The sequence below is a fragment of the Cinclus cinclus genome, chromosome 6, assembly GCF_963662255.1.
Source record: "Cinclus cinclus chromosome 6, bCinCin1.1, whole genome shotgun sequence".
Taxonomy (NCBI): Eukaryota; Metazoa; Chordata; class Aves; order Passeriformes; family Cinclidae; genus Cinclus; species Cinclus cinclus.
Window position 1 is genome coordinate 11,766,569 of NC_085051.1, and position 22,939 is coordinate 11,789,507.

The following is a 22,939-nucleotide window of genomic DNA, read 5'->3' on the forward strand; positions in this document are numbered from 1 at the left end:
ATAAGAGCTCTCTGGTACCCTTTGCAACAGGCTGTCTTTATTCTGGTAGCTTCTTTTGGAAATGCTGCTGGGAGTGCCCTGACAGGAGTTAGTTGTGCTATAATTGCACTGTCATTTTGCTGATATTTAAAATGAAGAGACACCAAGAGCGGGTCAGCTTTGGGCCTGGGTAATTCTCCAATGACCAGAAATAGAAAAGTCTGAATTTTCTGAAGAATGGTAGTTTTGGCAATGATTTATCAGCCAGTTTTTCCATCATAGCAACACAGCTGGGTTAGCAACATAACTTTTCAGTCATGGATGATGATAAACAAGATGGAAGAGATCAGAAGGTCAGCAAGCTTCCAACAATCATCTCCAAAAAGAATTACTTTCAATAAAGTATAGACTGCCACCAGTTTTCCTGGCATGCTGACCTGTGGTGTTAGAGAAACACTGGTGGTGGTGTGGTTGTTTTGAATCCTTGTGCATTTTCTTTTCCCGTTGATTATTTTCAGTTTTTGAAGTCACCAGGTATGAAAGGAATGTTTTATGATGACAGTGTATTTGTGATGCAGCCCCTCTCCACAGAAACACCTGTGCTTAATCCCAGGTAGGATGGCACTACAATCAGTCACACAATAAATGGGACATTTATTGCTGCAGGTTTATGGCTTGCAACAGAGCTGATAGAATGTTAGCATATGCCAAATGACAGATGCTTGACATAATAGTACTTCTTCCTGGACATGCTGCTGAAGCTTCCTTACAGTGTTTGTGTTTGGGAGAAGGCAGACACCTGGAGCTGGGCAGAGTTGCTCCTAGGACTGCTTCAAAAGACCCCCAGTTTTTTAAAGACAGATGTTACCTGGTGCTTAATCCTTCTGTGAGATTTTCCCTTTGCCCTGCAGTGATAACAGTTTTGTGTTTTAGAGGGAATTCTTTGGGAATGCAGGGAGGGTTGTAACTGCACCTCTGCTGATTGTCAGGTCCTAAAACTTCTTAACACCATAAAAATAGAACAAGCTTGATTCTTCTACTTTATTTTTGCTTGGATAAAATAGCTTGAATTTGCTATTTTAGTTATTACCTTTTCACTGAATTAATATTACACTGAATTGTGTACTTTTTATTTTCACTCCTGCGAGTCAGAGGAATGGACCAGCCTGTTGGGTCAGTGCTCTGCTGTCAGCCAAGCCTTCAAGTTAGATTTTAGGGCTCAAAGAATTGGTGGGATGTGGGGGCATCAAATGCAGCAGGAGAAACAGTGTTGTAAACGTAGCAGGTCAGAAAAGGTGTTGTTTTCTTTGAACTTTAAAGTCATCGAGGTTGACGCCTGTCCCTTCACCGTGACCTGAGACCCTCTCTTGACACGTCCTGCGGAGTTGTGGCTCACCTGGCACGGTGTCCCTGTGCGGCCACCACTGTGTCACGAGAGCTGCCTCTGCCCCAGAGGTGTTGCCAAGAGGGGAAGAGCTCAGTCTGTTCTTGTCGCTGCAGCTGCCCTCGAAGGCCAGCAGCCACTCCCTGCGCGTTGGGAACTGGTCAGAGAGGAAGAGCCACCGCCTGCCGCGGCTGCCCAAGCGGCACAGCCACGATGACATGCTGCTGCTGGCTCAGCTGGGCATCCCCTCGTCCCCCTCCAGCCTCAACGAGGACAGCCTGAGCACTGCCAGCGAGCTGCTGTCCACGCGGCGTGCCAGGAGGATCCCAAAGGTACTGGGGTGTCATCAGCCTTGGGCTGAGGAGAGCTCACCTGTCTGCGAAAGCTTGTGGATTTGTAGCCGGCCTTTAGTCATCACTTAAAGCTCTTTTTGTGCCTTAAAGGAACATTTAGATCAAAATTCCTTCCCTAGAAGAGCTAACTTCCAAGTTCTCCAGGAGGAGCAAACATCTGATGGCCATCTTTGCACAGAAAAGATTTTAAGGCAGTTCTGTTTTCCACACTCTTCTTTAAGCTCTGTGGACCAGAGCATTGCTGTGTATATATCTTTAAGATCTGGGATGGGTAATGGCCAAGCAATTATTATTTATAACATGCAGCAACATCTGAAGTGGTTTATTTCCCCATCATTTGTTTCCAGGAAAGTAACTTATTGGTCTCATGGATATCCCTTCATCTACTCACAACTGACCCCATCCTGATAACCATGCTATCTTGATGGATTTGAAGTAAAATTTAATTTTTCATTTTTCAAGGAGCTTTTCAAAAACCCAAAGCAACAAGACAACAACCAAAAAACCAACAATACAATAGCAATAGAGAGGGGAGAACTGTCAATATGCTTTATTTTGGCTTGTGAACAAAGTTGATTTTTACTGTATATTCAACTCTTTCCTGTTCTTATTAGAGAGCATATTTTAAAGTACATGGCTATAAATACTGTGAATAGAGGGAGATTTTTGTTTCTGTGATTTTGTTGGAAATTCTGTTTAATGAGGAAATTAATCCTACATCCTTAATATTTACTGTATTTTTACTTTCATGGAATATATTGCTATACTTCACAAATGGGCACATATCTCTGGACAAAATCATAGGGTTACTTACAGAGTAACTTACTACCTGATTTTGAGTAAAACTTGGAAAGTTTGACTATTAACTTTATACTCAATTTTTTAAATTGAAGGGACAGATATTCTGCTTATGTGAAATTATGATTTCAGCATATGAATGTTCACAATTTTATTGCAAATCTTGTGGGAATTTCTATTTTCTTACTACTTTACCTTTCAAGATCACATATTCCTGGAGAATATAATTTTTTAAATGGAGGTAGTGTTGGCTTTTAGAAGGAAAACCTAAAGCGGTTTTGTTTCAGTCAGTGCTGTTACTGCCCTTCTGCTGTGTCTATAGCAAATTGTATCCTTTCACTCAGTTTATTTCTCTCTGGAAGCTGAGGTGAAACAGCTTTTGCAAACTGTATTATAGTTCTATGAAGAAATCTGCTGTGGAATGAAATATACTATTTCTGATTATAAAACATCATGAAGATTAATTGTTACATATTTGTGACTCTCTTGAAACTATAATCTGTTTAATGCTGAATTCTTAGTAATTCCAACCTCTTGCTGAAGACCATAAACACAAATAATCTCATTAATATTTCCCATCATCCCAGGTATTTTTGGGGCAGACAGTTATTTTCTGCATTAGCTGGTCTATCATCCATGTTTTGTTTGAATACATTAATTGAAAGTCTCCTGGCAGAAAAATATTTAGTCTTACTGACTCCTCATTTTCTTGTTATGCAGCTTGTCCAAAGAATCAATTCCATCTACAGTGCAAAAAGAGGGAAAAAACGACTGAAAAAACTTTCTATGTCCAATATTGAGACAGCATCCCTACGAGGTATGGTACAGGTGTCATGGTTCAGTGAATCCATTTGGATACTACAGGATTAATCAATTTCCTTCTTTCCTACACATCTACCCTGGACTCCAGTTAGTTTAGAACTTTTTTCTGTGAACAATGATAATTTTCTCTCTGCAAGAGGAGAAAATGGCGATGAGCTAAAAATAAACGAGGTTCTCAGTATTGTGTATCTTGTTAATCCCATGGTCAGCTAGACTTACCCAGCTGCTTCTTCAATCCACATTTATTGTAAATTTTGTCCAAAATTCAGTTTTGAGCCTGGAGTTCTTGCATGCTTTTTCCTGGCACTCACATTGTGTAACTCACCCTGTGCTTCAGATTGCTTTGGAAAAACAGGGGCCAAAAAGGAAATTCAGGCCCTGTTTGTATAAGAATAGGGCTTTAATACAAGAACCCCTCAGTTACACATCTTGTCATAAGGTTACTTTTGCCTATTAACTCTAACTTGTTTTGGTGAGTTCTGGTGATCAGGAATGTTGTCCAGGCAGACAAAGCTCATAAGGCTTACTTTAACTTCTCAAGTGCTGCACAACTTTGAAAAAAAAAAAAAACAAAAAAGAAAAAACTTGAAAACAAGAAGTGAAAGGGTTAAGACCTGTTTTCCAGATGACACTTTTGCAGGTCAGCATAGATGGGGATTCAGTGCAAACCGTTGCTGTAATGGAGAATGAATTTTGCCCTTTCATCAAAATGAAGTTCTTACTCTCAAGCAATATTGAAACTGAATCCAAGGAAAACACAATGTAAGGAGTAATTCAAACTGTTTATTTCAAGATATTTTAAGACTGAGGAGAAGTGCATGTGTGTATCACAAAGCTCAGAGATGTGAGATAGGATTTTTCCCAGCTGCAGTCCAGTGAACTGAGTTTGTTTGCTCTGGTTTTGCATTAACTGATGCCCCTCTGTCCTCTGCAGATGAGAACAGCGAGAGTGAGAGTGACTCAGATGACAGGTTTAAAGGTAAGGGATCAGCCTTCAGTGACTTCTAGTTAGACCCTGTCACAGACCTTATCCATGTATGTTCTCCTGCTACTGCTACATTGTTCCTGCCCATTGCCTATATTCTCTGTTGTTTCCTAACTCCAGAGCTCCCAAAGTTCCAATACAGGAGCATGAATGTGGAAAGCAAGGACAAAATGAGCTGTGAAGGTCTAACGAGGATTTGGTAACTGGGTCATTTAATGAAGAACAGGACCTTTGATAGATTGGCTTTGTCAGCCACTTCAGAGATGATGATCTATTCCAGACTGACTACTGGGTGCAGGCTTAGAGGGATCAGATTGGATAAAGATGCTCCTTTCTTATTCACATGCTGCTTTCAGGGTTTACTGCTCACTGCTGTTGGAGGCAAGGATCTGGGTCTGATCCAGTATTGTGGTGCTTAGACTCTTTTAGAAGTATGCAGTCTACAAATTGTAGAAATTCCTTTATCAGCACCTGCACAAACTCTGCCTGGGTCAGGCCAGTAAATTAATCTCTCCTTTTCCTAAATCCTGATACAGAAGAGGCCTATAAGATCCTAAAAATGTTGAAGACAGCAGCAACAGATTTCATTAGTAAAAGTCCATCACGTTGTTAGTAGGTGAGGGGTAAAAAAAGACAAGTATGTGGAGCTCTTATATGGGGCAATCATCCATGGCTACCTAGTACAGATGACACCTGCTTACTGTACAGACAGCAAAACTTTCTGGAAAACATTGTCTTAGGGAAACAGATTTGTGCCAGATAGGTGGTGGTAAGACCATCCAAAACAGGCTGTATGCAGTGTTGTACGGTGATGTGTGGAAAGTGACTCCTTGCTCCTTTGCCCACCTGTACCAACTCAAAAGCACTTGCAGTTCTGTTTTTCTTTGTGTCAGAAAGTAGAGAGATTGCTTGTTCTCATAGGCCATGAAAGAAGATAAACAGGGCCTGGCCCCTCTCTTGTTACTGGGAAGATATTCCGATCTCACTGGAAACTGGGAGGCTTCTCCCCGTTGTTTTGGAACAGAGGCTCTTCATTCTGATGTCTCTCTAACCAGCTGCTCCTGAGTGACTTGTGTTTACATTGATGCTCTCAGGGCATCCTGAGCTAAAGACCCCCTTGTCATGTGTAGCACGACAGGACTCCCTGGGTGCCCATCTGGTGGGGTGGGCTTTTTGGTTTTCACCTCTAACAAGCAGATGAAACAGTGGCTGCAGTGTGGGGCTGCCTCAAGGCAGGAGCAGGCAGGTTGTTTCTGGGGATTTAGCTTCCTTAGTTGTGCAGTCACATTGAGACGCAAGTGCTTTATCAGAGGAATTTTTAATTTTTCTGTTGAACCAGATGCATGAGGGCTGGTCATTGAGGGCTTTCCCTTAGTGCTTATGACACCTTATTTTCCTGTCACAAGGGCCAGTCAGCCTTTGGAAGTTGTGGGCAGTGGCAGTGAGTAGATCCTGAAGGGTTTGGGGTGTGCTGCCAACAGTTCCTTTACCATTGCCCAGAGATTCTAGTATTCAGGGAGCTGCTTTTACTGAGCTGCTTTTGGATTTTGTTTTATGATTTTTTTTTTTTGGTGTACCAGAACTGGTGGTGATTTTAATGACAAGTTCTCCATAGATATCAAGCAACAAGTCACTGGACCAAGGAACATCTTTTCCTTCATGAGTGACCATTAACCTAAGATCATCCCCCAACTGAATTAGCACTAACAAAGTAACCCAGAGGAGGCAATTGGCACTTCTTTCCTCCCTGTCCCCTTTCCCTGGAGATTATTCCATGGCTTGCCTTATGTGGTCTGTAGCAAAAAGCTGTGCTGTGTAGGGACAGGGCACTGAACTCTTTTCTACCAGGGTAAGCCAGACCTCAGATGTGTCACCCTGGAGGCCCCAGTGCATTTGCACAATCACATAAGGGCTTATAATCCAGTCTTATGTGTGAAGAAAAGCCAGACCTTTGGCAGGGTAGCAGTTATGAACTGCAAATTATTTCAGTGAATGAGTGTTGCATAACTTCTGTACTTGGAGAGAGTTTTGATTTATGGGTGCAATTAATGAAGGAGACCACAAGGTTTGCTAATTAGAAGGTTTGCTTTTGAAAGGAGAACATGCTTGGAATAATACTCTGGCAAATTGAAAGTCCTTTGTGAATGGCTGTGGCTTACACAAACACATGACACTCTCAGGTAATGATCTGTCTCTTTTATTATTCCCTTCTCTTTTTAAATGCCAGCTCATACCCAGCGCCTTGTACACATCCAGTCAATGCTGAAGAGGGCTCCAAGTTATCGAACTCTGGAACTGGAGCTGATTGAGTGGCAGGAGCGGGAGTTATTTGAATATTTTGTGGTAGTGTCCCTGAAAAAGAAGCCCTCTAAAAACACTTACCTGCCAGAAGTGACATACCAGTTTCCTAAGGTAAAAGAAAAATTCCTATGTACAGCTCATTCCTAAGATCAGTAAGGTGAATAAATGGAAAAATGAATAGAAGTCCAATTCAATGGAGCTTTCAGAATTGTTTCAAAGCAATGTGTTAGAAAGCAAAGGGCATAGAGAAGATAACTGAAAGCTTTCTCTGTCTTTGAATTTATCTTTTCCAGAGCTGGGGAATTTGGCCTGATGGTGGATTCTTTAAAGACTGTGTTTAAATTCAGTTTCTAAATATTTCACTTTAAAGTCATTTTGGCTATATTAGGATTTGTTCCAAATCTTGCTGAAGTCAATGGAAAGACTTCTGCTGATCTCTGGAATTTCTCTTGTGCTCTTGCAGCAGAAAGGTATTTGAGTTAGGGCTGTGTTTTAAGTGGCCATCATACAACAAGAGAGTTTCAGACAATTAGAAAAAAGTAAAACCCTAGCAAGTGATAATTTCTTTTGTACAAGCACCTATAAGCCTGTCCTGGACTCATGGCTCATTCTGCCAAGCACAAATACAGGGCAATCTGATGGGGCCTGTCTCTCAGAGCTGCTCAGTGACTCTGGCCCTGAGCAGAGCTGGGAAGGGACTCTCCAGGGACTGTCTGAACCTCTCTTTTCTCCTGGCAGCTGGAGAGACCAACCAAGCAGATGCGGGAAGCGGAGGAGCGCCTCAAGGCTATCCCGCAGTTCTGCTTCCCTGATGCCAAGGACTGGCTCCCTGTCTCTGAGTACAACAGGTGAGTGCTCCAGAGCTCCTCTGCATTGTGGAGTGATGCTTGAGTGATGCTGGAATGGAGTGCACTGTAACAGCCTCAGCCTCGTCAATGCCCAATTAAGGAAGCAGCAGTTTGAGTCTTGGCCACTTTGTGATCAAGAAGCTGTATTTAATTTTTCTTTCTTTTGAAGTTCTGTGTTCTTTTTCTTCCCTATTCTGCCTGCCTCACAGGCCTGTGTGGCTGAGGGGAAGAGGCTTGAAGGTTCTGCTGAGAGCTAAACTCAAAAGAATAAATGGAAGTATTTAAAATAAATCTTAAAAAGGACGGGGCCCTGGCCACCCCCTACCCAAGTCATTCACCTCAGAGTGCTTGTCTAACATTGCAGGTTACCCCTTCATTTGGCTCAAAATGTTGCTGTCTGAGAGCTATCTTGGAGCTGTGCTGTGTCCCAGCAGAGGAGCTCTCTTCCTTCTATTGGAGATGAATGACTGCAGAAGAAGGGCAAGGAAAAGGAGAGCCAGGCTTACATTTTCTTTTTCATTCAAATAAAATGTATAATTTTTTCCCCCTGCACTGATATGTGAGAACTGGTTGATCCAAATGTATAGAGTAACAGAATAGGCAAAAGGGGTGGAATCATGGAATGATTTGGGTTGGAAGGGACCTTTAAAGGCCATCTAGTCCAACCCTTCTGCCATGACCAGTGACATCTTCGACTCGATCAGGTTGATCAGAGCCCTCTCCAGCTTGACCTTGAATGTTTCCAGGGATGGGGCATTCACCACCTCTCTGGACAACCTGTCCAAGTGTTTTACCACCCTCATTGTGAAATATTTCTTCCTTTTATCTATTCTGAATCTACCCAGTTTTAGTTGAAAATCATTGCCCCTTGTCCTATTAATAAAGACTCTATTAAATAAAGTCTGTTCCCATTTTTCTTAGAAGCCCCTTTTATGTATTTATTAAAAGGCCACAATAAGGTCTCCCCAGAGACATCTCTATTTGTACAAACCTGGGCATTTCAGCACGAGGAAGTGTTATATAATGCAGTTTAAAACTTACAAAGCAGTCAGGAATGTTTCACAGCCCAGGCACAAATTCACAGACCCATCCCTTTACCTGTGCTGTAATTACAACCTTTAACTGTTGTTTTATTTCTCCCTGTAAGAACAAAGCTCAGTCGCAAGACAGGATCGAACTAAAGGTAAAAGAGCCCTGGAATATTGCCCTCAAAATCTGATTCTCATGTTTCTTCTGCAGTCACTGACACTCAGCACCCATCTCTTCTGATCAGACAGCTAGGTTGTCCTTAACTATACTGCTGACAGAATTTTTCCACAGATTATGTCCTAATGATGAAGACCTTCCAGTGGGTAGCATCTCTCGCTTGATGAGTGTCCCTTCCTAAGTGATCTACCTTGTAGCCATGTTGTAGTTCTGATATAAGCTCTGGGCAATTCACTTTCTCCTAGTGAGACCTTCTCTTTCATGCTGACTGGGGAGGATGGGAGCCGGAGGTTCGGGTACTGCAGGAGGCTGTTGGTAAGTACATCACCCTCACTTCAAAGGGCAGAATTCTCTTGAAAAGGATCTCAAAACCACAGTCTGAACGGAGGGTGTCTCTCATGGTTGTTAAAGGGAACGGGGTTTTCTCACTCTGAAATTTGGAAATGTAAGGAGGTCAAATTAAAATAAGAATTTGTAACAGCCATTTTGATCAGATAGATCCCAAAGGTTTGTAGGGAATTTCTGAGAATGTGGAAAGTTTCTTGTGTGAGCACTTACTTCATACATTTCTTTATGTTACGTACTCTCAAGCACAATCAGAAATACTACAACACTGGAAACAAAGGCAAAAGCTGGTATTTCTAAACATGTGTGAGGAGTGTTTATCTCTTGGGCAGCTGCTTATATCTTTAAGGACTCTGCCACCACTCTCATCTGTCTGCAGCTCAGAACCATGCAACAGGCTGGTGCCAGCAGTGGGAAGTCTGGTTTCTCACACAATTTTCAGTCCCTGTGACCAGGGGTGGTCAACAGGTGAGGTGAGGAACCTACAAACAGTGTTGTCTCATCACTTATTAATCCTTGGACACTTGAAATCCTTGGACACTTGATACTGAGAGGACAGCAGTGTGTGTGTATCAGTGGGGAGGAGGCATGCACAGAGGCTTGAGAGTGTGGTAAGGGAGATGGAGCACAATGCAAACAGGGATTCTGGTGTCCATCCTCCACACCTGACAGGATGGCAGCAAAGCAGAAACCAGTTGGTTGTTCCTGCGCTGGCCTGTCACCTCTTGGATAGGTTTGGAGCTGTTTGGAAGTGACTGGATGGGGAGCCACAGCTCCTGTCATGTTCTCATGACTTACCCACACTGCGCTGGGTAGCTTGTATGGACATTGGATGCTGCAGGAGTCTTTGGCTGGCTCTGTGTGCCAAATAAATGTCTGCAGCAGTTTGGAAATAAGTGTTTCCCCCCCCACTCTAAGAGTAAGGCAGCACACTGGCACCTTCCCTTCCCTTCCCTTCCCTTCCCTTCCCTTCCCTTCCCTTCCCTTCCCTTCCCTTCCCTTCCCTTCCCTTCCCTTCCCTTCCCTTCCCTTCCCTTCCCTTCCCTTCCCTTCCCAACAGGGAACACTGCCTTCAGTAGCTTCCAGCAGAGCAGCTCCCAGTCACTGGCACAGCTGTGTCCCCTCTGTCCTGCACTGCTGCTTGTGTCTGACCCTGCTCTCTGTCTGTGGCAAAGCCCTTGGCGTGCAGACAGCAGATGCTCAGTCTGGGAGGTATTGCTGTGTGTGCTTCCTCTATTTGTAAGAAGTTTCATTAAGCTAACATAACAGAAGACTTGTTTATCAGTTCTGGAGTGGTGTTTGCCATAGGTAGCATCACAGGAACTCTGTATAAAACAGTGTGTCACAGTGGGCCACAACAAGGTTGAAGTGTGGGCAGGAAATGTCACTGAAGGCTTGTGCTGCAGTAAATCTAGGGCTGGTTGGGGGGTAGCTCAGGGATGAACAAGGAAAGCACCTAGAAGTCATCCTTGCTGGTGTAAATAAGCATAACAAGATGTAGGGCAGCAGTACAATTCAATTTTTTTTAAAATGAGTTGTCATTTAATAGGATAAAAAAATCTCTTTGGGAAAAAAATAACAAAACACAGAAAATGTTGGTTAGAATTAAATTATGGAATGTTTTCATTTTACCAGGTGAAGGTGGTTTAAGACTTTTATCTCTCTGAGAATGTCAGTAAATTTGTAATCATGCACAGAACTTGCCTTTGTGAAATGCCAAATGGTTGGTCCAGGACCATGCTGACACTGAACTAACCAGAGACAATAAAAGACAAAAAACTGTATACACAGGAGTGTTGAATCAGTTTTGCAATGAAACCTTAATATAGGCCTTCTTTGCTCATTTAAACCTCAGTGAAATTCATCCTACATTAAGGACAACATAAAAATAGAACACTGACTTTCAGCTGGTGCACAAGCTGTTGCAAAAGATGAGTATATTAGGAAATACCAGGGAAAAAATTAAATCAATAGTGCACACTTTTATATAATTGTGGCTTGAGACAGCATTGGAGATTTTTATCCTCCGCTGAATAAGGCAAAAATCAATAAACAGCAAAAACAAGAAGGAAAAATAAGTACTGCTTTGCTAAATCTATCTAATAATTGTAAAGCCAGTTATACAGCAGATCTGCTGCAGCCACCTTGGGTGATCACTTAATTCAGGTTGCTTAATGTGAGTTCCAGACCCTGGCAGAGAGAAGCTGACATGTCTCATCCCACTGGTACAGCCTACTCAGCCAAGCAAAGGAAGGAGTAATGCCAGTGCACTTGACCAGCTTTGTCCTTTGTGGGGCAAACCCAGCCATGTCCTTCTGATTAGAAAGAGAGGGGATAGGTAACAGAGATCTTTTATTTGGGTGCTGCAAGCTCCTTCTGTCCTGCTGGAAGACCTGTGGAACCTGGGTTATTGCCTGAAGTGCCTTTTCCACAGAGCTTGGCTGAGCTCACGAAGTGTAACAATTCCATGTCCCCTGCAAAGGCTGGTGTGTGGTGTGACACGGTGTGTGCCTTGGTGTGATTCATCTCTACAGAAAACACAGATTTTGTACAGTCAGCAAGGAGCAGGTAAATCCTGCAGGTATTCTTTATATACCAGGAGCAGATTTTTTTTGTTTGGGGGTCCAATTTTCTGAGCAGGTTTTGGAAACTTATGCCAGGATGGCTCTGATGTCAAGGAGGGCACAGCATCTCCTTCAATTAGTCCCATTCCCGGCCTGCAAATTCTGTCAAATGCAATAACCATAACTTGGGAACTACATGCAGGTTTTAGCAGGCATTATGTGAGAGAAAGGCGAGGCCACACTGTAACACAGAACCATGAAAACCCTCTAAAATTCTTATAAACTGCTCCACTTTAAGCCAAGCCAACTGCTGTGAGGCTAATTCCTTAGAAAATGTTCCCCAGCTGTCCTGGTGAGGGATGCTCTTGTCATACCCAGCAAGAGGTGTCTCACACCTTCTGATGCAATTGGCAGCCTCCTTGGCATAAGCTCCATGGCTGGCTGGGCCAGGCAGCCTGATCCTGTGAGGATGGCTGGCTGCTCTTCTGCAGGGTCTGATGTACAGATTCCTGCATTTAGGGAACAATTGTGTTTTGTCAGCCTTGCTCTCCTTTGGCATGTTGTGATATGAACAAACTGTTCCCCTTTTTTTTCCCTTCAGATCTCAGATTCTTCAAGAATTTTTTGGGGGGTCTGTGTGCCAAAACTACCTCAAGGGATACAGTGACAATTATGTTTTGTTTGTTCAACAAATCCTGTACAGTATCCCCTTTAAATGTATTTGTATTGTTTTGTTTCATTTTGGAACAGGATTAGAATGGAATGTAACCTATTGTCCCACAGCAGACAGTCTGCATTTCCATAGATAGCATGAAATTTTCCAGTTACATCTTGATACCTCCAAGGCAATCCTGCAACAACTTTTCTAGTGAGTGCACATGTCAGCAGCAGAGATGACTTGGGCACCCTTGCAGGGGCTGTTTCATCCTACGCCTTTCTTCCCTCTCACATAAAATTTGATCCTGCACCACTTTTCTGGGCTAAGACAAGCCAGCCCCAGGAGTCTATGGAGGAGCAGATGCCTGAATGTGAACTGTGCACCTGAAAACATGGAAAGCAGTTGTTAGGTGGGACTAACCTGACATCCTGCATTTCCTGGAGGCAGGAGAAGGGCATTCATTAATGTGTGAAAGCAACTTTTGTGGGGTGCAGACTGTTTATGGAGCTGCAAAAAGCTCATTGGAAAACCCTTTTTTCTCCTTGGTCCCTTCCATCCTGCCCTTGCCCGAGCAGTTTGACAGCCCTGTGTACACTGAGTGCTCTGGCACCCAAAGTTCATGTTTCTCAGAACAAGAAGTCTTTAAGAAGTGCTTTTGGGTTTACAACACCCACAGTTTTCTCATGGTCAGAATTTGGATTGGCCCTAACAAGGAATCAAGAGCCTCCACCGAAAACTGTTTTGTGACTGACTGTTCACTTTAGCCTCCCAGTGTTTGAATTGTTCTGATTCCTGGCATCACTAAGGCATATCTCTGTTTCTGGATATGCTGGCTAGTGCATGTGCTTCGCAAAGGCCACTTCCCTCACACAGCTCAGGGCTATGGCAGACTGAGAGGAGATCTCTGAAGGCTCCATAGAATCCAGGCACAGGGAGGTGGAATTTGAAAGAGAAAAATGGCAGGCTTAGTTTTTGGAGCAAAACCTCCTGTTTCTCTTGCCGAAGATTTTGGAGTCGGCTTTTGTCAGTAATATTCAGATTAAACTCACTATAAAAAAGATTGTGCTGAGCCGTGTGTGGACCAGCACGGATGCAGAGCTCATCTTCTCCATCTCAGCCTAGTTCTTGTCAGTTTATGTTAATCATTTTGGGAAACTGTCTTGTTATCATCAAAACTCATTAGCATTTTAATTCTCTGATACTGGACTAAGGCTGAAAATACCCTGGGCTCCACAAAAACAAAACAAATCAAACTCAAAACATCATCCCCTCCATCTCTCTCCTTTCAGGAGCAGTGCAGTGCACCAAGTCAGAGTCACTTGGGTGCCTCTCAGCTGGGCTATTTATCCTTTTGCTTTCCTCATCTGGACCTATTTTTTTGTGTGTAGGAATTGAGCCTTGGATGGAGGACATGACTCCAAGACTGTGTGGCTACCTTTCAGAGCACAGCCTGCAACTTGGGAGAGCTCCCTTTTGTGAAGAGAGGAGGTTACACTGGTACTGATGGGCACACCCAGAGCCCAAGTTTCCCCTAGTGACAAGGCAGGAGTCCAGGCAGGAGTGTCACGTGCCACAGGATGTCCTTTCCCAGGAAAGAAGCAAACTAAAGCACAATAGGTTTTTTAGATCAATCTAAAGAGAAGTCTAAACTGATGGCTGAGGGGAGAAGTTATATCGAGGGTTGCCAGTGCTATAAATTTGAGAAGTTCTACCCCTCAGAATGGTTCTGCTTGAGGCTTTTGCTTGCTGCTCTTACAGCTGATGTGTGTGCATCTGTGAGGTTGTGCTCTTTGCAGGAAAAGGTCTCTGAGATAACAAAAAAGGATGTCCTACACAGTGAGAGCAGGGAGGGAAGAATCCCAGCTGCCACAGACATGTAGCCTTTAAGATATTTGAAAGCAATGATATTTCATAAACGAGTAACTTGGAATAAATGCTAAGCAGTTATTGTTTCTGGTCTTATAGATGACCCAGGAATGTGATGTTTTTACTGGCACTCAGTGAGACAGCTCTTGGTTGGGAACTGTCCAAAGCTCCTGGCATGGCTTCGGCATTCCTGCAGATTTGACACAATGATTTTAACCAAAATCCCACATGCTTGATATAATCACTCTGTGCCTTTAGAAAGGATTTTATACCTAATATGGGCAAAAAAGGGCTCTGCTTTTTCAGAGATGTGACGCGTAGCGAGCAGGTTTGGATCCAGAAATAGACTCATCTGTATTCACTTAGCTTTGGTATTTTTTTTGTGATCTTTATTATAACAGGCATGCACCTGCTGACTGTCCAAGTCTAGAGTGCAATATTCAGGTTTAAAAAGCACAGCTGCCTCTCAGTTTCTCTTGATTATCATCTCTGTGGCATGTGAATTTCAAACACTCCACAGGGAAGTTGATCGCTGCACCAATAGAGTCCAACAAAGAGACAACAATATGTGGAACAAGCAGGATAGCTGAGTCCAGTATGCTGAGGAAGTACCATTTGCTTCTCCAGGACCAATCTTATATAGGATGGTTATAGAGGATGGTCTTTTACAGTTTCTCTTGGGGAGGGGGTAACAGGGATGTGTATCATTGATTAATACTTGCCACCATTAAAGTTATGTGAGTTTCATGTTTATCATGAGTTGGTCTGAGTAATTTTAACGATTTGCTCATGCAGCCTGCCTTTGTTTAGGTCGTGAGCTTGCTTTCAGTAGGCTGAGCTCTCTTTGAACACCATGGAGTGAGGGAGTGGGGACTTAAAGCCATCATGGCTTTAGGCTTCCCTTAGTGTTGCAGTTCTCCTCTTGCAGCTCATGGGCCCAGGGTGGCCCCACTCCTCGTGCTGCAGCAGGAGCAGGGCACAGAGATAGCAGAGGCATGAGTTCCAGCCCTGGTTCCATGTGCTTTTATGGCTGCAAGCAGGAGTGACATTGGGATACAGCTCCAACATGCTGTGATTTCCAAAGAGGATAAGCTCTATCTGTGCGTTTTGGTCTCCTGTCTCATGGAAGAAATATGATGCTTTTCCAAGAGCAGCTATTTGTTGGAGAAGCAGATAGTGAGAGATGTCAAATGATGGCCAACTGTGTGGTCAGAGAAAGAAGTGTATTTCCTCATGGCTCCACATTAATATGTAATTCCCATCTCCTCTTTGCTGTTATCAGCCCAATGGAAAAGGCCCACGCCTACCTGAAGTTTACTGTGTCATCAGCCGCCTGGGGTGCTTTGACTTATTTTCCAAGGTAAGGACATCTTTTTTAATATTGCTTTTTAATTTGATTGTTTACTGAGACATATCTGCAGTGATGAACCAGATTGGAAGAATTCCTTCCTTTGATGGGAGATAACTATTTTACAGTTGCTGTTTTGGATATTCCATCCCTATTATTTGATTCATCAGAGAATGTCTTATTATTTCTGTGACTGAGGCAGAAATTGATTCAGAAAACATCTGGGTGTCTGTATGATCTGGCTGACAGAAGTTTTTTCCATTGTTTTCTACAGCCGTTCTGTGCCGAGCTGTAATTCTTGGCATTCATAGTTTGGATGATAGGCCAGTACCACTTTTACTCCAACACTCTGTGGAATGATGAGGTTGAGAAAAGAAGATTATTTGACATGTGAATTCTATACACTTAACACTAGTGACACCTTTTTTTTTCACCCTAGGAATCTACGATAAAGCACAGATGATCTTTTAATTGGCTCAACTTTAATTGATTGTATTTTAATTTACCAGAGGTTTTCACTTCAGATATGGGAAGTCTCTCAGAACTTTCACAGATTTTACTTGTTAATTTTCATAGGAATAAAGTTGAAAAGAGCATGTAAATCGCTGATGTTAATAAAAGTCATAGCATTTATATTGATCATATGATCTAATGATCATACAGAATATTACCTTTAAAGCAGGTTTCAAGTTTTTCTAGATAAAACTTTGTTTAACACAAACCTTATGTGAAGAGCAGCATTTGGGTTGCAAATAGTTAATTGCAGTTTTGCTTCTTGCGTTTTTCATAAAGGTCTGAAATCAGGGGTTTATAACAGTGCCTCTTAGACATACTATGTATCTAAGCACAGATATCTGTGAGTGAAAGGGAATGCATTGTTCTGGGAGGATCACCCAGCTCACCACATTTGTGGTGTGGACAGGACTCCTGAGGCTCTTTGTTTGCTATTTTGTTTTTATCTAATTTCAGTAGCGCTCTATTTTTCAAAGCAAGACTTGGGAGAAGGAAAAAAAATTATCTTCCTTACAACCAAGTATCACTGCAGCTGAGGTATAAGGTCAGACAACTGGCCTTCAATACAATGAATAGCTGTCTCCACCTTACACCGTGAACAATGAAAGACCATGGGATATTAAACCTTGGGTATTATTTATCACAAAAGCAAAAAGATTCCTCTGGTTTAAAATGTTGAAATGTTTTAAATGTTAAAATATTTCTGATAACTTGCTTTAATTTTGTCTTCCACAAAGCATTTCCTGCTCACTCAGTGTAGTAATACCAATCGCTGAGACTGATTCGAGAACCACAGATATTTTAACTTTTAGCCAGTTCCTTTGGTTGTGGTTTCAACAGATGCTTCTGACCATTTTATCTCTTGGGATCTCTGTTCAACTTTTATTTGGTTTAAATGCTCATTTTATTTGCACTGTGAAGGTCCTTGGAGCCAGGCATATGCCACACACATGACCCCAACTCCTGCAACCAAAAGCATCAAATAACAAATCCTGCGTCTGCAGGAACACTGGCAGTGTGCAGGAGCACCAAGGGACCTGGGGCACAGCCCTGCATCATTGCTGCTTCCCACTTGGGCAGCTGGTTTTGTCTGCTGAGGATGACTGTGCTGCAAATTACATCAAGAGTGAAATCCATGTCCTCTTTTATGGTTATCTGCCACTTCCAAGGACTGGAATGCAAGTTATGTATACAGGGGCAGCTTTGCTTTAGTTAAACCTTCATTATGTCACAGGGAGGAAGGGGAAACTGCACCAGTGAATGCCTCTGCTGGAATTTGGTGTCACCAGCTCTCGTTACAGGTCACCAGCCTGTGCTTAAGTGTCTTTTAATGTTCTGCTTCAGTGAAAATAATTTCCAAGAGAAACAAGAGAAAATGCCTGGCTCAGGCCCACTAACTCTTGTATGGCCTTTTGCTCTGGAGTGGTGGTTAAAAGATCACCATTGCAGGTCAACCCACTAACTGCTTTGAACCTTGCTTTCTGTCTTCTTTAGCTTGATCATCTATATGCTCTGTCTAATGTGGGAAAACTTAGCTGTGATTTAATTTATGTTGCCCCATGTGACCAAAGGGAAAAGAAAATAATGGTATCCTCTATCTTTAAGAAGTTACATCTGGTTATTTCAGGACTAGATTGCCCGCTGTTTCATCAAGAGAAAATGACCTTAATGCAGCCACCAGTGGGTGTGCTGCAGAGGTGCCTCATGGTCCCCAGCTAGCAGACTCTGACTTGACAGTCACTGCTGAGACCCTTTCAAGAGCTCTGTCCTGCTATCATAGTGGCAGCATTGTTTCTTTGCTACTCTGGCTTTTTCCTGCTCTCTCAGTTGAAATGGAAGAGATGCTCTGTGCATAAGAAAGTTTCTCCTTGATACAAATTTCAAAATGTACCACTGAGACGTGATGCTGACCTGGGCTGTGAAAAGGGGATTTCTCTTCGCCTTTCTCCTTCAGCTCACCCTGTTGTTCAGGCATAATCCCTTCAATATATAGTTCCCTTTAGTCATATTGAGTCTTCTTCCTATTTTCCAGATTTGTTAATTCTTCTTTGCCTCTGTGTTAATTACATTCACAAACAGGCTTTGTTTTGTAACCAAAAAATGTGGATTGATGGTAATGAAGAAATACACGGCAGAGGAGACATAAACTTAGATCTACCATGTGTTTAAGCACACATGGGTCAAAGGATGCTTCAAAAGTCTATGTGATGCTGACATGTTCTGTCTCTCTCACTTATGTCTTACTAATGGACCAGATCCTGGATGAGGTTGAAAGGAGAAGGGGAATATCTGCTGCCCTGGTTTATCCATTTATGAGAAGTCTGATGGAATCTCCCTTCCCTGCACCTGGAAAGACAATCAAAGTCAAAACCTTCCTGCCTGGAGCTGGAAATGAGGTAAAAAGCAACTGCAAACATTATAAGTCAGAGCTTTACCCTTTACCACACCGGTATCAAATCAGCAAAAGCAAAAACAGGAGGAGGCAAAGAGATGCTGCAGGGATGTGGGGTGGCAAACACTCAAAATGAGCAGAGCATGAGCTGCACCACTGTGGACATGCTAATGCTAGTTTCCCTTGATGATTACAATCCAGTTTATGATTATGTATTTATTATTTTATGTTTATTAATAAGATGTGTGTAAGAAAAGCAGCCAACACAAATGTCCCAGTGTGCCTGGCCTAGTACAGTTCAGAGACTACAGCATTTCTGGCCTTTATCACAGTGATAACAGGCAAGTGTGAGTTTCCCATGCTGTCTGAGCACTTCAGCAGCTGCGTGTTATTTCAAGCCTTGTTATTCCTCATCCTGGCCATGGTAGGAGTGACCAGCAGCATTTAAATTGCTCTCTTTGGTAATAAATACCTTTTAACTAGCTTTCAAAGGAAAGCACATAATGTAAAACTTTTGTGTGTGTGCACACATATAATAGATATAATTTCTTTTTATTCCTGACCCAAGTAGCTAGAAGCTCAGCATTAGACATGTGCCTTACTGGAAAATGGCAGTATTGATTAAAAGCCTTTTGCAACTTGGGGCTGGCCAGCCATTCATGGTGTCAAATTCTCTTCTCTGCATGCCCCTATGTAAGAAGAATACAGTAGCTCCACTCAGCTGGGCAAGCATATGAGGGGATACATTACTGAAGATAGGAATAGAATTTGGCCCAGTTAGGGAAAGCAGAGAGAAAAAAACCCTCTCCTTCAGGGTTATTTTACACTCCTTAGGGCTGGTTTTACAATGCCTTTATTTTTGCATTGAATCTAAATGTAATGCCACTGACTTCAATGGAATGGGCTGTAATGTATGGTATGAAATGTAAGGGGTTCCTTGTATTAGTGACTTGCAAGGTGTTTTAAAGGCACCTGCATTTTCTTCTGGAGAGGCAACATCTGAAAGGGTGATTGGCATAACAGGGAAAAGATCTGACCGTGCTTTTTCTGTGGGAATGTAACTGGGAGCCATGGATCTGCAATGTCTCTATCCTCTGCTCAAGCTTCCGAACTCTCCCAGAGAAAAATATTGAGATAATTCCAACAAACAAACAACTCTCTTCTGGCTGAGCTTTGCTCTCTGTTGTGCTAGTACAAACTCGTTGTTTAAATGGAATGCACTGGCTTAATTAGGAACAGAATCTTGTCCTTCCATTGTGGCTCCTCTTGCCTAAACAAAGATGGTGATTAATTGGGAAGCAGACAGTGTATTTCTTTGTGATGAGCAGACTGAGGCAGCAGGCTTTGCCAGGCAGCAGAAAACATCCCTGGTATTTGTAAAAGCTGCCATAACTTGCATTGCATCCTACCCTGCAGCAAGATTTTCGTGTTGGCAGGTTTGCAGTAGAATCAGCTCCTCATGATTTGGCACACAGACTTGATTTGAGCTTGCAATCCCAGTGCTAAGGAATGGAAGTGGGCACCTTTGCTGGCTGTGATGAGGAGTTAGACAGCATTTCCAAGGAGCCATTCCTGGTACAGTCACTCCACAATTTGTTTCTTACTGCTCTTTGGGGCAGCAGCTGAGTGATGGGTGTCTATACCTCACACTGTTCCTGTATTTCAGGCTTTAAAAAGTCAAATCTATTTAATTTGATACATACTGTTCTAAGAGTGGCTTTCTTTTTATATTTGTGTGTTACTGATCACAAACAATATCACAATTAAACTAATAGAAACTTATTTTGTTTACAGTATCCTGTGATCTTGAGCATATCCTTAAAGCGATGTATATGAGGAATTTTGTAAGGGCTACTCCAGTCAAAACCTGATCCTGTCTGCTTGTGGAATGTGGTGTCATGTGCATGAAAACATAAAACTAGTCTAAAGCAATAAAGTGATGGTGATTTTTGGACATATGGAAAGGAGATGACGTATGCATGTTCCTGTTAATTAATATTCAGAGATTTCAGCAGATCTTTAAGTTGCCCAACTTTTTCCCTTTCCCTTCTGTTTCCTCAAATTCCTCAATAGTCCATCATTTGCTGTCTTGTGCTTCATATTTTTCTCCTTCTGTTACTCTCTTCTTCACGTTATTTTTCCCTTCTCTTTTTTCTGTCCTCTGCCTTCAAGTTCCACATCTGAACATGTCAGTTGCAGAGTGAAAGGAAGATATAATAAAAGAATCAAGGAAAAGGCATTTGAGAAAAGGAAGGAGAGGGCCTGAGGTCATGGATGAAGTATGAAAATTAGACTGTAAAGGGATGTCACAACTCACCATCTAAGAACTTGTCCTGACTCCCCAGTTAAGTATATATATATATATATATATATGTACATATCCTTATGTGAAAAGAGAAAGGTTTTAAACATCATCTAGTGAATTACACATCACAGAAGAGTGGAAATGAAGTAAATTTGGTTTAAAGTCTTCCTGGCCTTTTAGCTGAGTTGAGTTGAAACACCTTCCTTTGTGAGTGGTTTAAGTCATATTACCTCAGTTTGACTGACTGTAAAACTCTTTGTATTACATGAATTATATGCAAGACAGGAATAAAATTAAATACCTCTCCTGAAGACTCTGTAAAGCAATGCAGCAGCTTCCTGAACTCAAAATATCTTTTGCTAAGAGTGTCATCAGATGTGCTGGTATTGTATTGAAGTATTGAAGCAGGTAGCTGGAAGTGAACATCTTTAAGGAGCAGGCAAACTGCTCCTGAAATCACAGCAGCTAAAAGAATTTTACCTGAAAGGATGCACTACTTGATTGTTACCCACCCCAGAGCATATTCCACAATATATTTGAGCCAGGCTTCTATCTAGATGTTAATATGAAATGTTAGCCAAGCTTAGAACCCAATTTACCTTGACTTTATGGCTGTTTCAACCCTGTAAGCTTCCAGCTCCAGTGTTTGATTGTTACTTGCTTCATACTCTTGACTCAGCCAAGCTTTACATCTCTTACAGAATGTTTGGAAGGGAGAATTATGCTTCCCTTGGAGATGACAGCAGACAGTGCACACAGCTGTATTCTGGGAAGAATGGCATGACAGGAATTGTGCAATACACCGTTTTTCTGGAGCGCTGTGCCTGCAGCCTCAGTTTGCGCGAGGGGCTGGGGTTCATTCATTCATTCATTCATTCATTCATTCATTCATTCTGTGTGCAGCACGGGGCAGTGCTGGCACTTGCAGGCACTCTGCCCTGCCCCGCCAGCCTTGCCAGCGATGCTGACCGCTGTGTGTTGGGTGTGTGCAGGTCATTGAGCTGCGGAGGCCCATGGACTCCCGCCTGGAACACGTGGACTTCGAGTGCCTCTTCAGGTGCCTCAGCGTGAGGCAGATCATCCGCATCTTCGCCTCCCTGCTGCTGGAGCGCCGCGTCATCTTCGTGGCAGACAAGCTCAGGTAAGTGCTGCAGGCACCTGAAGCACACGGTGCTGTCTCTGGATGCAAAAGGCTTCAGCAAACGTGCAGAATGGTTTTCAGATGTGAGGATGTTCTCATTGGAGGATTTAAATGTCTTTTTACACCCATGGATGTTCTGTCTTTCTTTCCCATCTCTAAAATGGCGATACAACTTCTCACCTTCACAGTCAGCAAGTGTTTGTGCAGCCTTTTGATGCAAGGTAGTGCCAGCAGTGTTTCTTTCGGGTTTTGGCCATGGAGTATTCATAAAGAGCAGCAGAAGTTGTCACTGAGGTGCTTCATCTTGTGCTCATGCAGTGCAGCCAGGCAGAGAAGTGGGGTGCTGAGAGCTCCCCTGATTTGCTCTGTGCAGTGCTGAGATTTTATGGTGGAGCTATGATTCAATTCCTGCTTTGCCAGACCCATCCAGTGGGAGTGTTAAACTGCTATCACAGTCCTTCCCAACTATTTAGGATACTTTTCCTGGTGCTCATGTGACCTGAAAACATTTCCTTTTGTAATCTCCATCTTGGGTTCCTTGCTAGAACCTTTCAACACACCTTTTGCTTCCTTACCCTTTGATTGCAGTCTCCCCTCTTTGTTCCTCTGAAGCATGAACTGAGCCCAAGGTGTAAGGAGTGAGAGCACCAGGCCACAGCTCCATGTGGCCTTTCCCAAGGAAATGGGAGCTCTGTGTAAGCTGCACCCCTGCCCCACAGCAAAGAAACGTCCTATTTTTTAGATGCTTCCGTAATCCATACAGAAAAGAGTGGGTAATGTAAAGAAGACATTATTTTCTGTGGCATGACACATAATAAAAAATGGCAAATAAAAATAAAGACTGTCATTTATTAGACTCAGGAACATCCAGCATCTTTTAAAAGGACACCAGAGACTCTATGGGAGGTTAAAAACACAGATGGATCTACCCAAACAAACTCTGCTAAACACTTTATCAGTCCTGACCTCCTCTGAATGACTGCCAGAAACAATAGCTGCACTTAGTGGTCGCCAGTGTATATAATAGCAAAAATACTTTGCATAGTAAAAGCTTTACAACCTTTAGGGGAGAATTTCTTAAAGCTGCAGACCCTTCTCAAGTTATAAAATTACTTCCTTAGCAGTCTTTTT

The 22,939-nt window shown here is 42.7% G+C and overlaps 1 protein-coding gene across 4 annotated transcripts in view; it reads left to right on the plus strand.

Annotated features, from left to right (window-relative positions):
* Nucleotides 1-22,939, plus strand: part of DENND2B (DENN domain containing 2B) — a 60,700-nt gene that overhangs the window by 16,625 nt on the left and 21,136 nt on the right. Inside the window, exons 5-13 of one of the 4 annotated variants that reach the window (XM_062494443.1) lie at nt 1,480-1,695; nt 3,235-3,331; nt 4,271-4,315; nt 6,549-6,733; nt 7,361-7,470; nt 8,922-8,991; nt 15,392-15,469; nt 18,226-18,366; nt 21,660-21,808. In XM_062494443.1, the coding sequence (XP_062350427.1) occupies nt 1,480-1,695; nt 3,235-3,331; nt 4,271-4,315; nt 6,549-6,733; nt 7,361-7,470; nt 8,922-8,991; nt 15,392-15,469; nt 18,226-18,366; nt 21,660-21,808 (1,091 nt within the window). The remainder of the gene's footprint in view (nt 1-1,479; nt 1,696-3,234; nt 3,332-4,270; nt 4,316-6,548; nt 6,734-7,360; nt 7,471-8,921; nt 8,992-15,391; nt 15,470-18,225; nt 18,367-21,659; nt 21,809-22,939) is intronic. The other 3 variants (XM_062494446.1, XM_062494445.1, XM_062494444.1) reach the window with 3 other exon arrangements.